Source organism: Archocentrus centrarchus, chromosome 16, assembly GCF_007364275.1.
Source record: "Archocentrus centrarchus isolate MPI-CPG fArcCen1 chromosome 16, fArcCen1, whole genome shotgun sequence".
NCBI classification, from domain to species: domain Eukaryota; kingdom Metazoa; phylum Chordata; class Actinopteri; order Cichliformes; family Cichlidae; genus Archocentrus; species Archocentrus centrarchus.
In genome coordinates, this window is record NC_044361.1 from 6,785,111 (window position 1) to 6,803,862 (window position 18,752).

Here is an 18,752-nt window from a genome sequence, read left to right on the forward strand (position 1 = left end):
TGAGTCATGGGGTGTTTTTCTCAGGACTTCGTAGTCATGAAGGATTTTTAATTCTCTGGAGCTGTGGAGCATCACAGGGAATCCGTACAGTCGGATATCTCGGTATTTTTTGTGGATGTGATGGCTGAATGAGAAATAGTTTGTATGCTCCAGGGTACAGAGGCTTTTTAAAAAATGTTTTTCTTTTTTTTTAATGAAACTTGTGCATTCATGTCACTGTTGTATACGTTAACTTGTTGCCTTCTGCTTTATCCTCTCTTCCTGTACCTTTTTTGCAGGTACCTTTGGCTCCAGCACAGAATGAAATGACCTGCAATTACTATCCCCTTCAGCCTGATGCTTTCTTGTTTTTCTTATATTCTTTTCTTTCTACACTTTATCTTCACAAGGGTTGATGTGCCTGTTCTGCCAGAGGTTTCACTGTCCTACTGTTGCTAAGTGTTTGGCCAAAGGTGTCTCTCTATATAATGTTAGGTCTTTACAATGTACAGGGCCCTGAAATGCCTGTTGTGAAATAAAACTGAACTGAAACCAGATGGCAAAGACAACGCTTTTTCGTGAGAGCAAATCAAAACAGCAGGAGCTGAAACTCTGAAAAGCTGTGAAAAGATTCAGCTGATTAAGTTCTTGACCGACACCTGTCTTCAAATGGTTGTTTCATAGTTACAGAGTGTGACAGAAGCAATGACAGTGACAGATGGCCTGTGAATGTATGAGTGTGGTTAAATCAATTCAAACTGGTATAACTTTTAAATGCTTCATCCAACTGCAACCAAATTTGGAGTAAGTCTACAGACTGAGATTATAAATATAAAAGTTCTGAGTCTCATACAGTTTTACCTCTGAGCTGCACAGTAACTAAAAATTAAAAAAAAAACTAAAATTTTTAATACAAAGCACAAATGCTAAAGGCTAAAAACATGGTTTGATTTTTAAATTGTAAAGCATTGTTAAATCAATATCAATCCTAATACTTAGTGAACAACTTGCTGAAACCTGTCATGTGTGAGGTAGCTGTTTTAGAGAGTTCTGCTTGAAATCACTAATCTCTCGAAAAGGTGCAAGTGGTGGAGCAACAGTCCTGTTTATATTCCCCACTCTTCTCCTGCATACTCTCAAATTCACACCAACTGCCAGCTGTTTGGCAGGTTAAAGGCCACTGCCAGCTGTGAGCAAGCCGCAGCAGGTTTCAGCAGTCGCACTGCAATTTGTCCAAGAATTGCATTTTCTAGACTTTAGATATGAAACAATCTCTTAAACTTAAAGCAAGCTGACCTCTAGAGTGGAAAAATGACGCCAACATGGAAGTGACAAAAACTGATTGCAGTTCCTCTATTGTCCACTAGAGGTAGGCTCCAAAAGAGTGTTAATTCCAATAGACTCTTGTTAAATGTTAAAATGTCCAACTTTACAGCATTAGAAAGACCCCCCCCCCCCCCCCCCCCAAAACAAACAAAAAAACAAACAAAACAATAATGCTTTTGCTTCTATAGTTCATTTGCCCTTCATACCAACTCTTATTGGGGTGTGTTTCTTTTTGTCATAGCTCATCCAGTATATAACTGCATCAGTGGTGTGGACTGACAAGCATCCAAACAGACATCTGGAGTCAATCAGCACCTGCTAGGCTGCATCCACCATCTCAGATCTTTAAACTGCATAATGTGTGTGCTGTTGGAGCCATTCAGTGCATTTCTAAGTTATCTGACTAATATTATAGCTTGCTATATGATACAAACATCCAAGAAATTTGTGCTTCCATTTTTTTTTTTTTAAAGTGAAATTCTGGCATCTCACTGGTCTGTCAGCTGATTTATCTGTTACACTGACACAATTTATGAATGCAGCTTGCCAATCAAGGCAGCAGCGAAACCACTAACGTTCAGGCTTCAAAATAGGGTGTTCTTAACCAAAATATTTAGACGTTACTATAAATGCTAATTAAGGAGGTTAACTCAATAGAGCCACTTTCAGCTGCATCTTTATTCACAAGGGGTCGCCATAACAGGTAGCTCTACATTTTTGATTTGGCAGATTTTTTTTTTTTTTTTTAAACACCTGAAGCCTTTCCTGATACAACCCCAAAAGGATAACAGTGTTGACACAATGTTACTGAATTTGAGACAAACAGCTCTTTTCTTATGTCTTAATTTAGACATTTTTACTCAGCCCTTTAGCTACCTCAGAGGGTGCACGATGTGTCTGAATTTTCCGTGCAGCTTTGATCTTAATCAGGAACTCAGTCAACCACAGCTTAAGCTGTTTACGTTTCTTTGGTTTTCCTGTTTGTTAAGGTGGCACAGGCTGGTGGGATTTTCATGTCAGGTTTTCTATCATTACTATACAACTTATTTTTCTGAGAAATTCAACAGTAGCACATTTTTAAAGATGAAGTGAATCTCAGTTGCCTTTGTTAATGCAAAATCAGGTTTAATAATGATGAAATCTATTTTTAATCTATGCCCCCCACTCCTTTTTTTCTGTCAGAAAGCAGGCAAATAAAGATGACACAACAGCTAACAGCTTTAACCAATACATTATTTATATGTAACAGGTACTAAAAGAATTCTTAAAGAATTAGCATTGAAGATGATATGCTGGGTTACATTCTGATTGAAGCCCTTTTTAAAGATCACCCACAAAACTAGAGGAAAAAAATGAAATTTAACAACAAAAAAAAAAAACATTTGCACAACAAAACCAAAGATCACAGAAAGCAATGATCTTTCTTTCAGCTGTCCCAAGTCGCCTCCTCAGGAAAATGTTTGTGTTACAAGCTCAGGATCTGCAGCGCTTTAGATGTCATCCCCATCACTGATTGGTTCACACTGTGAGCAACATAAGCTGAAGTTCTACTGTTTGGTTACTGACTGAGCATAAAAACAATCAGCCCCTGAACTGGATAAGCAGAAGAAAATGAATGGATGGATGGCCTTAGTGTTTCACCTCTGGACTGGCTGAGCCACGAGCTAGTTTCCTCTTATATTTGGTGCTGAAGTCTGGACATGTGTATACAGTGACTTCGCACTGTCCTCATGGAGGCACAAGCTCACAGCAAAATGACCACAAAAAGTATAATCTGAGCTTTAATTATCTCTGCAGTAATGCGACTGACTCAGCCTTTCTCAAATCCACTGAAGGTTGAGATTTGTGCTGCAAACTGCCAAGAAAATCATGACAAATCAATTTTCTGCACAGCTTCCAGCCATAAATCCACACTACAAATAAGAACAAACACTAGATGTTAGGTTTCGATTATTTACAGCCACCATTGACCTTTTCACTGCTTTGCCAGTTCATGACCCATAAATACATCATAAAGGTCACACGCTCAAGAGAGAATTTTAGAGCTTTCTGAATAAGAGGATCGTCTGAATGCAGCAGAGGGGCGATCAGCTTAAAAAGAAAGAAGAAAACTTCCATTAAAGACAAAAGCAACAAGTGTTATATTGGCTCTTTGAGTTGAAGGTTTTCTTTTTTTTTTTAATCAACATGCCCTTCCCTGCATTAGTTTTATCAACGGGCTATTTAAGGAAAAAATATCCTCCAAATAACAATGAAAATCAAAACAATTTGTTTACATGTGACATTTTCTTAATCAATGCTTTGGAGAAGTAATCAGAACCCTTCAGTCTATAATCAGCACAAACAGTACCACCATCACTAATGTTGCCCAGAGCATGAACACACAAACAGCTGGACACTGTCATTTAAAGCACAAAAGTTCTGACCAGGAAAAGAAGTGAGGAAAAAATAAAACCAGCAAAGTGTGACATTTTCAATCAGCCAACATTTAGATGTTTTTGTGTTTATATTTCAGTCTGCAAAAGGATCACACTGCTCTGTGGGAAGACAGCCACTGTCTTTATACGCACTCAAGTGACCATTTGCAGATTTTGTAAGACTTACTCCATATCAGGTTTCTCATTTTTGTGCATCTGCATCAGACTAACGTAGTCAGACGGGATTTTCAGAATCTGGAGTCTGTTTCAGTTTTCGTCGAACTTTGGAATGAGACATTTTAAATAAAAGACTTCCATCCTTTACTACCAGGAAATCAGAGTTCCCCAACAGAAATTAGTTCACTGAGGTTCCTCCAACTTCAGTTACACGGGCCTAGAGACTGGTTGGCAACCCCTTGGCAACCTTTGGTTGCTACAAGTGGTTACTGGAAGTTGCTGGCTGTCACTGGGTGAAATTGGTTAAAAGGAGGGTACAGCTCCAAAAGCCTCCCAGCGATTACACTAATTACCAGCAATAATGTGTCGTGGCAAAACTATTCTTCCCTAGCAACCAGTGGTTGACAGGTGGTCACCAACCAGTCTTAAGCCCTGCGTGACTGGGACCTAACTAATCAGTTTGAGAAAGTCAGCTGACCAGGTTAAGTGCATCTGATAAAAAAACAAAACAAACAAAAAAAAAAAAGACAGGAAATCAAAACTCTGTCTTTGAAGAGGCACTGAATCTATGCCGGCTGCTGGTGACCTCCCTGAGGAACAGGGGTTCTGAAATTACACATCTGGCTGGATGGTGAATGTGATCAATCTGCTACAGACACTTTCCCACCGGTGAGCGTGTGTTAAAAAGCTGCAGATGCTGCTGAAGTGACAGACGAGGAAGGCTGAGCGCAAAGAGACTTGAGACAGCGTCATTTCAGAATCTGATCAGAATTGTACAACAAAAACATTACAACACCTCAAAAAACGAAATCTGTACAAATGTACAAAAGTCAACAGGATTACAACAACACGAAGATTCATTTTAAAACATCCAGAGTCACTGTGGATCTGACAGTATGTGGTAACCACCTGGATGAGAGTCCATGCGCCGACTTTAAGTGCAATCCACAGCAAACCTGAGGCCGGACTTTGTGCTCCTGGATTTGACGAAGTCATCGTCTTCCCATGAGCACCACCGCCCCAGTGAGGATAAAGGACAGCTTGTTAGTGATCATTAACACGGTCATTTCTCTTATCACTGAGGTTGCTTTTATTGCAGTAACAATATCACAAAGTTTAATCTGTAAGATCAAAGACATAAAAAGAAAATTCTCCCTTTCTTGTTCCTGTTCTGCTGCTTTATCGAGTTGCTTAATGCTGCAATCTTATCATATATCTGGGTAGAAAGTCAAAATATAGGAAATCATTTGGAGACACAGAGGTGTTGCATGTAAAAGTAAAGGTTCAGCTTTTGTTACAAGCAGCACAAACTTGTTATCCTACTTTTGTTTTATCCCACACACGAGAGAAATCCCTTCTGAGGTTTCTGTTTGCAGTCCTGACTCGAGTGCGCTCAGATACAACCCATGGCTTTTAATGTTTTAAATAAACATCTCTGAGGAGTTTCAAGAACATGAAGCCGTTAGTGTGCTCTATTTAACAGGAAGACAACTTCCAAAAACATGCTGATTTTTCTCAAAGTTCACACTTTCACTCAGTCTGTGAAAATTAAGATTCATGTGAGTGAGAGCCTGCTTGGATGGAGCTGGGCGTGACAGGCTGTCCCCCATATGAGGCGTTTGGACTTTTTCAGTCATCTGATCAAACAGACGCACTTTAGTCTTCACTGACGTCATGGTGACTTTTACACTGACAACAGCATATTTAAAAAGACTGTTCTCATTCAAGCTGCTGATGTCTGCATTTACACTGCTACAGGTTTTCACAATGTGTTAAGATTACTTGTTCAGCTGAATCATAATAGGTGAAATACCTGGCGTGCTAACACATTCCTAGCATACGACTTTGTAACATATGCCTTCTGCTTTTCTTGTGACTGACCAAAAAAAAAAAAAAAATTCCAGGGTTGCAAAAATTTTTTTTCAGTATTGTGAAGCTGAGTGTTGTCAAACCTCAAACAACCCCCTAACATGTTTTTACACAAAGCCACATATGGTTTGAACACCTGTTTAAGAACCAAGATGTGCCAATCTGATAAAAATGTCAGCTATTCTGAGCTGACATACACTGATACAGGGAAACAGAACAGGGGGGGTATCCTGACTTGATCTGGGTTAAGATGCTACAAGCGCATTTTCACAATGACAAACCTGAGACCTCGAGCAGTACAAAAAGAGCCTGAAGACTGAATACAGCGCAGGCACAGACTGATCAGTATCCAAATACAAGCTTGGGTTAGAAATACTGGGAAATTAATGACAACGTGGAGAGGCTCACTACATAAACTGACATGAAGGAATATGAATTCAGAGTCAATTTCGAGTGCTGTTTATCTGGAAACTGTTGGTCTGAGGAATTAAACTCTTCAGAGGACCCACTGAGAACAGAAACCCACGCTGAAACTGACAACATTAACATCTGGTAAGATAACTGAACCTAAATTCTCTGCAGGCTGTAGCAGGTAGTCAATTCCCCAAAGGAGCTTTTTTCAGTTCCTTGTTCAGTATGTGATCACATGACTTAATAAGCACACAGCATCACATGATCAGTGAGCTGTGCTTTCTATAGGAAAGTTCTGGTACAGAAAATGGAGGGAATTACAGAAGGAAGGAAGGAAGGAAGGAAGGAAAGAAAGGAGGATGGACTGTCATGCTAGCTTGGCAGAGGAGCAGGATTCAAGAGGTGTGTTTGTTTTATGACACAGTATTGCCCTCTGACCTAAGAGCAGCACAGTGAAGAGTAAGTGACAGGAAGACAGCACGCTGATTTCCTGACATTCATTCCAGAAAACCTGCTCAGCAGCCGAGCAGGGAAGAATTACACAAAATAAGGTGCAACACACAGTCGTGTGACAAAAGAAAACACACCAGGCCCTAAAACGTCCTTATTATTGCATTGCGTTTAATTTCATTCATTTACTGGAGGCATTAGCTGACTGTTAAACAATAACAATGCAAACACAGAATCTGAACTGCTGCTCGCTACCTCTCTGTGAGGCATTAGATTACATTAATCTGTTTTTATACCACAAAGAAAATTACTAACCTGACAGATAAATCAAAAATCCAATAAGTTGCAAAAAACTTTAAACATTTGCCTTTACCCACTCCAGCAACTTAAATGTTTTACAACTGAGCATGTAGCCCACGCCACTTATTGTCTTTTGTTTCTACTGTACTCTGCCCATGATGTGATACTAAACCCAAGTTGTAGCAGTGTTACAGCAGACACTTAACAGCCAAGTATATTTTGCAACTCGCTTTAGCCCATTTAATTTTTTTCCATTGATCTGAGGGAACGACACCATCCATGATTTTGGTAGTGGGTACCCTGCTCTTATTTTGAAAGTTCAGTTCCAAAGGTCTTCCAGTCTCATGTTGCTCAAGAGGCTATTTTGGTCATTCTGCTGTTGTGACGGACTTTGATATCATTACGTTGCTTGAGTTTCATGTTTAGGTAGTCCAGTGGACTAAAGCACCACCCTCCTGTACTGCATCCAACAACTGGAGTCCCTGTTCTGCTCTGAAGATTTGCTGCAAGCCATAGGGCCACTGTGACTGTAAGCTGTAATGCCATTTATCTCTCTAACATTGAGCTCACTGAAGCTGCAGAACAGAACAAGGCCTATCAGCTGAACAGGATGAAAGACTCAATGGGGATGCTGCTGATTTTAATGCTACATGTGCGTCACACCCTATTTGATTAAAATCTTCGCAGAACAGCCCCTTATGAAGGGTACGGTTTAGCATACATTGGCTTTCAATCGAGCCAAAATAAAATCCAAATCTGTGGGAAATGTTGTATAATTATTCACAAGAGGGGACAATGCAACAGCTTATTTTTGTAGCATGGGAACAAATTAACGTATCAGGCCAGTTATTTATTTATAAAGGTAAACTCTACATAAAAAGTACTGGTGTACGTATTACAAATTTAACTACATTTCCCAGTTATGGTCAGGTATGCAAAATGCAAGGCCTAACCCACCTGTCGACTAGAGTTCAATCAACCTTGTCTGGAAGGAAGTGCCACACAAGGCATCTGCTGAAAGGTGGAAGGTGTGTGTTTCCGTCACCAATATTTTCTTCTCATGCTCTGGGTTTTAAAGCATTGTGCAAACACAAGGCAATTAGGTTCGTCTAGTGAAAAAAATTGCCCACTAGCAGCTAAATGGAAAAGCTGGTGCCTGTCTGGTTTAAGTGACTTTCAAGTGTTTCTGGGAACAAATTGAACCCTTCCCATCTGATGGCTGGTCTGCAAGCACCCCGGTCTTCACACCAAACCAAAACAACAACTCCATCCTCTATAATGTGTTTTAGAGTGAACCTATCATGAAGTCCCCGTTTTCTGCCACCTGGTTTCATCATCTAATAACTTCTCCTCTTGCTGAAGGCTGAGCTGTTTTCTACAAGGCACTATGTCGGGGTATAGAAGAAGGCAGAATAAGTATTTGGGGTTAGCCTCTGAGAACATTCATAAATGGTTGTTAAAAGAGAAACTCTCACTGTGAGACAAGCTTTAGTTGATTTGTCAAAAGCAGCAATATTAGGTTCATTAGAAAAGCTCTGGGTTTAGCACAATATATATTTATAAAAAAGGGATACTTTTCATTTTGCTGGAGTCAATTTTATAAAAATAGTGCAGAATTCTGTTACAATAAAGTCCTGTTTGGTGTAATACCTGAAGGAAACCAAAGACGGAGGCTAGAGCCCAAACATTTGCTTTTCCCTGCAGAAATTATAAGCAATTACTTTGTTTAGGTCCATAGAGAGATAGTAAAAAGAAAGGGAAGAAGAAATTAACTTAAGCTAAATACAGAGCAGAGGGCAAGTTTCTCACTAGCACCTTTGTTTTATGTAGTGACTAATTACAGCTAATTAAAAGGGAAGGGAGAAGGGCTGTGATGAACAGTCAAGACTTTATCTCAAAGTGCTGCTGGTCACCCAGTCAATTCCTCAAGTGACTGACTAATCACTGCGTTCAGTAAACTATTTATCCCTGCTGGATTTAGAGAAAAAAGTAAAACATTTTGGTTTGTAGATGAGACCAGAATTCCGAAGTGAATTAATGAATTAATCCGGAAAATATGGAATTCTTATCTCGGTGGATCTTGATTTGATCACGTGGATGGAAAACAATACAAAATGAGAAAATGTAATCAGCAGAGTACTTCCTCCATGGCGGAGAGATGGTACAGGCCATAGGGAGAACTGGACATTCCTCAGTCACTGCTGTCGTCGTCATCGTCATCATCCGACAGGTTGCTGCTGTTGAACTTTGACCCCGGCCGGGTGATGGAGTCTGAATGCTGCTGGAGGTTTACGGACGTCAGCTGCTCGTAGCAGTACTCGCAGACACGAACCGGTTTGGACGACTGGCTGGGCAGGAGGTACTTCTTCTCCGAGCACGGTCCACAAACCACAAATCCACATTTCCTGCAGTGATGGCGGCGGCTGACTGGTGTGAACTTCACCTTCTTGCAGCGCATGCACACAGAAGCCTCCGAGTCGGGTACCCATACAGCCGCATGTTCTCCTGTCGGGGACTTGCCACTTTTTTGCAGCAAGTCTCCAACACACTTCCCTATGTGGTTCATCCATTCTGACTTCTCGGTCGCAGTAGCAGCATACACAGCGAAAGACTTGGTGGGCGTCTTGATGAGCCATCCATTGCGCAGGTCACCTTCATCTGGCACCGTGTCGATGGTGACGCTCTCCAGCGGGATGATGTGCTGTTTGTTGTATTTCTTCTTCTGGATGACAATGTTACCATATACCAGAATGTCATTGAAGAGGAAGAACTGCCGTGCCTTAGGCTTCTTGCGGCAGAGTTTGGTGAGGACACCCTCACCAATCAGCACACGGCCTGGGATGGCCAGTGGTTGACCCGCAGCACCAAAGCAGTTCTCAACCAACGCAATCCGCTTGGAGTTGGCCTCACTGTTTGCAAGCCGGTCCACCATCTTCACCTCACCTGGAGGGAGACACAAACAGAGGGAGGTTTAACAAACTTTTTCCACCCCCTATTATTAACAACAATAAAATAAGCAATTCTGAAAGTTTCCATTTTGAGAACAAATTAATGACCAGCCAGACTTGACTAATAACATTTTTATCAACATCTTATTTAAATATTGCAGACAAGCAACAAATTAAGTCAAAATAATATTTTCAAGACTTGTTCTCATGCATATGTGAATCACTGCAGAGCAAATAAATGCAGACACAGAAAAAATACTAATAGTGACCCTGAAACTTTGAATTCAACTGTACTATTTAAGTAGCTTCATCACAGAACTGCATTTCCTCATCTTCACCATCAACTATTTGATTCTCTCTCGTTTAACTTTTTTTTTCTTTTTAACTAAATCCAGCCTCAAGTGCAGTACTCCACATTGTTCCCTTAGATCAGCTTCACATATCTAAGTCATGATCACATATGTGCTTTTTTTCTTGCAATTTGCAATCATTCTTTGCTTGTAATTGAGATCTCAGGTCTCTTTTTTAAAGGTAATTTTAATCAGAAACTGTCTGATTACACCCATCGGTAACCATAACAGTTCCTTCACCACGTTTTCACAATTCTGATTTTCCCCACTTCGTCTATCTCAGTTTAAGATTTTGAAAACATGGTGGTACTAGGGTTTTTCCGTGTTTAACTTTCAGTTTGTATTACCATACCATAAACTGATTATTCGTTCTGATAACTGAAAGTATAATGCTGTAACTATAAACCATTAAAACAATCTGTCTCGACCTGGTCCTTATTTAAATTTGTATAACTGTGTTTGTAGTAATAAAATTCCCACCAATGCCTGTTTTTCTTTCTAATGAACAGGTACAATGAATCTCTCTTCCTCTTTCCCTTGTTGTAACTCATTTGTCACATGTTGGCTGAGTGCAACATGATCTGATTTTACGCTCAATCTGTGTGTGCTTAAGACTGGAGCTTGTCAATGATGTAAAATGTGACTTCAAGTAGCAATCCAATGATCACACTGGTTAGAAACATATAATCTTTGCACATGGGTTTTTAGATTGGCAGTGACATTTGCTGTTTCAAATACAAATCACATAACTCCCATGGCTTCATCTTGTACAAGAGATAGCACCTCATTCACAAACAAATTAAACACACAGATCAGTCACACTTTATCTGACAGCAATAAATACTGAATATCCAATTTATTTCTCATGACTTCTGATGATCGCATACCATTAGATGTAATAAACAACCCACTGAATATTACCACTGCAGAAGCTGATAAAATAAAGCTCATAAATCACATACATACTGATATATGAATGTTTAGGAAACCTTTTCATACACAACAATGAATCATTTAGCCTACAGAAGTTTAGCTTGTTATCAAAATGTAGGTAAAAACAAGCCATCTAGCCTGCATGGTGATAAATCTTTAAAAGTTTACCCATAGTGCATTGAGAAATACCAGAAAACAGATAAAACAGAGTGATGAGTTTAAATAGATGAAGAAAAAGTTCAGACAGGGTGGAGTAGGCTGAGTCCTGAAAATTTTATTTATATTTTATATTTGATTTTTATATATATATATATATATATATATATATATATATAGATATATAGATAGATATATAGATAGATAGATAGATAGATAGATAGATAGAGAGAGAGAGAGAGAGAGAGAGCCCTGCTGTAAAAACTGTCATAGATTTAAGTGTTTAAAGTTAAAGTTTTTAGAGTATGTGTAGTGCCATCTTCTGCAAATACAGAATGTGATGTCACTGGGTTGGCTGGTTGCCGCTAATAGACTTATATTCATTTATGTTAGCTAACTAATGACAGAACTGATAACTCAGTGGAAAACAAGGAAACTAAAAAGCAGGCTAAGAGGGTTAATTTGTACTGCCCGTGGCTGCAGCAATGAGTTTTATGTTATAAAACCAAAGATGCACTGTCCACTTTCACTCTTTGTCTCTTTAGCAGTACGTGGCTCTTCATTGTTGGCCAGCTGCACTGAAATGGGAAAATCCACCTGTCAGCTGTAATGTTTGAGTTTAGAGAGCACTTTATAAATGAGGAATCTGTGGAGTAGAGCCTGTTTGATTCTGGTGCGGTAGTGGTTCAGCAGACTGACAAGCTGGAGTCACACTGATTTTTCCACGTCGGGTCGGGTATACCGAGTGGTGCAATCAGAGGTCCACAAGATGCCCACAAGACTAATATGTCAGTGAGTGAGTGAAAAAAAAATTATTCTAAGATGGATAAATCCAAAAGCTTCTATCTTTGTATCTGAACATTACTATAAAATCAACTAACTCTGTTCAGTAACATCCCCGTTGATGCGTATGGTCACGTACAGTCACCACACACACCACACACACACACACACACACACACACACACACACACACACACACACACACACACACAGTGTAGAGCACAGTGGAGGTGTGGGCGTATGTAAACATATTTCAAATGTGTCGGAGACGATACGCTCAGTGTTAAAGGGTTAAAACCTGTACAGCATAACGTGGAATAAACTTTGCATGACAGAGGTAAAAACAGGCAAAGAACAATAGCTGAAGACTTATTTTATTTCCTCCCAGTGATGGCAAGGTCTGCATGTCAGCTAAGTTCCTGACCATTCACCAACATTTTTATGTACGCTTTTATCTCGGTTTTATTTTTTCTTGTGTCCTTTCTAAGAAAAGGTTACAATTGGAATGGGTCCATTCCTCAAGCTTTCAAGAGAGAATTCAATTGAGACTCAATACCAAACACCACCAGGTTTCTCTTCTCTGCTGTGACCCAGATAACAGCACAACACAGCTCACGGGTCCCCCTTTGGCTTTTCTGAAAGCGCAGTGAGGGAGGTCAAAGGTCACTGGTGATACAGATAAAAGGATGCTGGCACTCTCTGGCGAGCCTGAGGGGTTGAGTGCAGAGTCGTGTCCTCAAAAAAGATAAGATGAAATACACACTATAGTTCAGACATGAAAGCAGACACAAGCAACATGGATACTGTGAAACCAGAGAGATAAAGTTCATTCTTAAGCTTTATTTACTGAGACGAAGCCTGCTGGGGTTCATTCATCTTCAGATCTTGACTTGCGTATCCTGTTTTTTTTTTATTTATTTTATTTTTAAATCCTTCCCACTGCTATGAACACCACTTATATTTTGTTCTGCATTTTTTTCCTGATGCTTTCCAATCACCCTCTTTCCAATCTGGCTGTGAAGCAGGAGTCCTCACTAATGATCTGCTGCAGGCATAACACAAATTCAGTTGAGTTTGCCAACAACAGCAGAACGGCCAGTTAATGAGCATTATCATTTGTTATCTATATTGTGTTGAGGCTCCAGAGCCAGATATTTGCCCTCAGAAGACAGAAGCCTTAGAACCAAAGTCAAAAGAGTATAAATTTAACCTTCAAGTTACATCACTTACTTTGTGTCTGCTGGATATGGAAATAAGTGGTCACTAACAGACTTTGAAGTTCATGAAATGCTCCTACAAACAGCTGTCATAAGTCTCACACCTGCAAAACTGTGCAAAACAAAATCAACAGATGAAAACCAGTGAAGTTTTCTAAATCTAAACCAGTGGCCTTTAGTGCCTAACCCTAACCAAGCAATGTTTTTTAAAGTAACAGAAGTTACTTTCAGCTGCTCCCTTATTTCCCGAAGGGTCCCTACCAGTGTTAATTTTGTTGACGAAATATTTTCGTCATAGTTTTTGTCAACGACCCTTTTTTTCATGACGATAACTAAATAAAAACTACTGTATTTTCCGGGCTAAAAGGCACACTTAAAATCCTAAATTTTCTCAAAAATCAGCAGTGCGCCTTATAATCCGGTGCGCCTTATGTATGAATTCTTGTTGGGCTTACTGACCTTGAACCAATTTTATGTGGTACACTGCGCTCAAAAATCTGTCAAAATGTTTTAGTGCAACGTTGGTAAGGGACACTTAACAAATATCTACATTTTCCAGATCGTACAAAGCGTATGACAGGAGGGTAACACCCAGTGTATGCTTTTCAAATAGAAAATGTTGTCGGTCTGTGTAATTTGAGCGCTGCCGTCATCCACAGGCATCCACACCGCTGCACCATTGCGTGGTCTGCAGCGATATGACCTCCGGTCTGGTGGATCAGTTCAAAGGCCTCCTTGAATTCTCTAAAACAGTCCATCATCGATTCACAAAATGACTCTACTGACGATATTAGACAGGAACAAGCTGCGAGTGCAGCGCAGCAGGTGTGGAAAGCAGCCAAAGCCGCCGGAGATAAATTCGACAAGAAGTGGAAGCATTGCTCCAAAAATGGAAACCGTACGCAGTAAACCGCAGAAAATGATGATGGATTTTATTCTACATGTTTCTGGCCTATTTTAATCTATGCTGGCCCGTATATTTGTGCGTAATCTGGCGATTGGCGGCCGGCACTGCTGCCAACTTTCGTGCAACAAAACTCGCTGTCGGCTGTCTCAAAAGTTGCTAAAGGACGAATCGAGGTCCGGGGTTGTGTGCTGTTCCCCTCGGTGCCAAAGAGAGGTCTGGGCGACGCCCCAGTGTATGAAGGGACGCAGTACGAGCGCTGTAAGTACACAAAACACGGTGACAGCGGAGTTTTCAGGTGTCTGGTGTTGAGTCAAAAGGGAATTTCCTTTTTTTTTTTAATAAATGTTTTTTCTTTGCTTATGTCAGTAAATACACTGGTGCACAGGATTTATGAAGGGCTTATATATAAAATGAAGAAATGACTTGTTCTTACCCTCATTAATAAAGAATATATTGTTCCATCTGTTAAGACGTTGATGAAGATGGCGAGAGACTGCCAGCAAAAGTTGCCCATTTATTAACAATTAAATGGTTGTTGTGTGCCGCAACTGAAACAAAACGGTAACAACAACTAGACTGACTCGGATAATGATGAGAGGGAACCCGACATGCTTGATGCCGAAATCGCCCAACTGTTCAACTCAGACAGGGAAGATGAGGAATTTGATGGATTTGTGGAAGATGAATGATTTTAAATGTGTCTATTTTTCTGTATTTGTTACAACTGAACAATATTCTGAGTTATTGTGAATGAGTAGTAGGGCTGCACGATATTGGAAATTAGTGCGATATGCGATATGGAGGTCTAGTATTGCGATAACGATATTGTCGCGATATTTTTTCTTTTTACCTAAAAATGCAATATACATGACCAATAAGAAAAAAAAAAAATCTATAAAATGTATACCAACAACAAATATGCATTTCAAATGTTGCATTTATTTAACATATAAACAAACATGTTCACATGTTTGTTTGTTTTTCATTTAAATGTTATAGTACATTAGGGCTATATGTCTTGAGAGTAATTTTTTATCTTTAACACTTACCAATTGCCAGATGCAGGCGATGGCCAAAGCACCTCAGCAGCCTTCACCACGTTCGCTCCGTTATCTGTTGTGATGGCCACTTGTTTGTGTTTGGGCAAGTTCCAGTTGTTCAAAACATCCCGCAGGGCAGCAGCAATGTTTTCACCAGTGTGTGTCTCGGGGAAGTATGCTACTTATAGGCAGCGTGTAATGAGCTCAAATTTGCATGTCAAAAAGTGCACGGTAAAACTCATGTATGGCTCAGTGGTTCGACTGGACCACAAGTCAGTAGTGCTAGCATAAAAATCCACTTCACTGAGCTCTGCTTTCTCATAAGGAGCGGCAGAAACAAAACTATCATTTATGTTAGTTTGTGAACTTGCCTTTCGTTTGCTTGACTTTACCGGAGTAGGCTGTGGGTTTTTAGATGTTAAATATACGTTGTAAAGTTCCTTGTGGTTGTATTGAAGGAGGTTTGTCGTGTTTCCTCTTGACATAGCCACGATTTTTCGGCATGACTTGCAAAGAACTTGTGTCTGTGACTCATCCTGTGTGGAAAAACCGTAGTCGTCCCAAATGCTCTCTGTTTTCGTCTCGACTCGTCTCTTCAATTCCCGCCATGCTTGTTTTCCTTCTGTGTGTGTACGTGCTCCCTGCGCCGCTGAGAGCATGTGCTCGCTCTGGCCAATAGCGACGCGGCACCTTCACATTTAAGGTCGCGCGGGATTGGTCAAAGTGCGGACATAAAGAAAGACGTGATTTATACATTAAATAATTAGAAATTATCGCGCATTTTTTAGATATGCCTATCGCACGTGCCAATATCGCGATGACGATATTTTTTCGATATATCGTGCAGCCCTAATGAGTAGTTCAACTTACTTGACACTTTTGTTTCGCTCTACATATGTTTTATCATGTTCCTTATAACCCGGTGCGCCTTATGTATGAAAATAGACCCGTTCATTGATAATGCGCCTTATAATGCGGTGCGCCTTATGGTCCGCAAAATATGGTACCTAAAAGGATAAAAACAATAACGAAATTGACACTTTTGTCAACTAATGAAAATGAGACGAAAATGCTTGGCGGGGATGAAATTCAATCGGAACTTATTTAATTTTGTGACAGGGCGGGACAAGTTAGGAAAACATCCAATCAAAAGCACAGCTGCGCAAATTTGCTCTTTGCACATGCCTTATAATGCGGTGCGCCCATGTAAACCATGTGGGGTGACTATCTCGGCGAAAAACACGACAAATCTTAAACGACATCTGCAAACCAGTCACCCAGATCTCCATACAAAGGTAAGCATTTTAATGTCATGTAGGGTAAAGTGTTTTTCCCAGTTTAGCATTTGTGTTTAGAGAAAATCTCCACACCGCGGTGGATTAGCCTTTCCTAATCTTAGTCCTGAACACTGCCCTGTACCTTTCAGAGCGTGTCCTGCTGTAAAACGCTCGTATTATCTTAGTAAGGTGATGTTAATGATCAGGTGTGTGGGAAGCAGGTGAAACGCTAATGTTAATATTATTAATAATATTGCATAACTTTTGATAAATGTTTAATTTTGTGTAAGTGTGTATAATGACTAATTCAAGGGAACTGAAGAAAAAGCATTTACATTTTACACCCTTTATATTTTAGTTGACTAAATCGACTGTTGATTTAGTCGACTATATTCTTACGATAATTTCATCGACTAAAACTAAACAAACTATTCAGATGACTAAATTATGACTAAAACTAAATTACATTTTCATCAAAAGACTATAACTAAAACTAAATCAAAACTTGCTGTCAAAATTAACACTGGTCACCACAGCATATGGATCCGCATGTTGAAGGATACTCTTCTTGACAAAACCCTCCCATTTATCCAGGTTCGGGACAACAGGCACTAGGAATATGCTAGCATGTGGCCCCCTGAGGTTGAGTTTGTATCTCCTGGGATAGCTTTTGGATGCAAGGTGATGTGTTAACTACTGCACCATGATGTTTAAAAAAATAAATAAACACAATGACTGAAATTCCATGACTTGAACTTGGGTCTCGGGTGTAAGCAGCAAAATTATTTGCTCCACCAACAATCCCTGTAACCTCCAAATGCATCCTTTTTTGCCTTTTAAAAGATGAACTGTTTACATGGACATGTAACACTTGAGGTGACTGTTTGTTGTGATTTGGAGCTATATAAATAAAACTGAATGGAACTGAATAGAATGAGTCAGTACCAGAATGATGAAAAAGCACTCAGAGACATGAGAACAATATTAGAATTTGTGTGCAGCAAAACAACATTCCCATATCTTTGATGTCAACATTTAGCTAAAATGCTAAACCAAGATGGTCAACATGGTACACGCAAAAGGTGTAAATGTTAAACTGCTTCAGCAGCTATTATAGTCATCTTAGCACAGAGAGCTATTCTTAGTACTGGTTTTTCCACATTTAGTGTCTAGTGTGAAGATATTAGCAAGTTTCTCAGGGATCAAAGTGATTCAGTGAAGAAACTGTTAACGACATTTCATTAACAATCATACAAAACAAAGTTAAAAAAATCTTCACATTTGAGGGGCTAGGACCAACATTTCTTAAAATGTTCTTGAAATTTTAACATTTTCAAAACCAGGCAAAGAACAGTCCCTTCAAAACTTCCCAAACTTCATTACTTGAAACTTTCTGTAAGTCTGAAACAAACAAGCTCCTCACAATATCTACACTATAACTTCTGCTTAGGCACTTGTTTGTTGGCAAGTGGGTGGACTGTGCTTGAGCAAACTGCATAACTAAACTAACTGTAACATATGGAAAACAAAGTTTAGGTGTGATCGCACTCCTGGTTTCCAGCTTTAAAAAAAAAGAAAAAATACAAACAACCAAACAAAACCACAGTGCAAGAAACAATGCTAATTAGCCAGCAGATGCCAGTGCAGTCTGGGCCGGGCTCCCTAGTGATCTGCACACTAATCACCCTGAGTGAGGGAAGGAACTGCGGCTGAAAAGCCTTGGAGAGGACAGAGGGGTTGCTGAAACGTCAACCCTGTTAGCGAGGGCTCGTTGCCCACTGTCACGGCAACTGGGTGACCAACTCCCATCAGCAGACAGTTGAAGGCACGACGAGCAAAAGGCTCTGGAGAGAGATAGCGGCATAAATACAGGCTGGAGGCTCCCAACCCAGTAATCAAAGTGAGACAGAGTGGGATGAAACAGACTGAAAAATGCACGGAAAATGCTACAAGAAGAAGAAAGAGCTTTCTTTGCTCTGCGGTGATAAATGACAGCTTTCATGCGCGAAGACAGAGACACAGCTGGGAGCAAACAAAAAAAACTGAGGGCATAATCAGTCATGACGGTTTAATGGTATGGTCAAATAAAAATGTAATGAGGCCAGACATTTCATTTTCAGTTATTTTCAATAAAGTGAAATTTTACCATCTCACAAACAGCTTGAGATTCATCTAATGCATTTTCTCTTTTCTTTATCTTTAGCTCACAACT

At 39.9% G+C, this 18,752-nt stretch overlaps 1 protein-coding gene across 1 annotated transcript in view; it reads right to left on the bottom strand.

The window, feature by feature from the left end:
- Positions 1-2,413: 2,413 nt before the first annotated feature.
- plekhf2 (pleckstrin homology domain containing, family F (with FYVE domain) member 2) overlaps positions 2,414-18,752 on the bottom strand; it is a 38,242-nt gene continuing 21,903 nt past the window's right edge. The window contains exon 2 of the mRNA XM_030748983.1: positions 2,414-9,872. Coding sequence (XP_030604843.1) covers positions 9,121-9,861 — 741 coding nt within the window. The 5' untranslated portion in view covers positions 9,862-9,872 and the 3' untranslated portion in view covers positions 2,414-9,120. The remainder of the gene's footprint in view (positions 9,873-18,752) is intronic.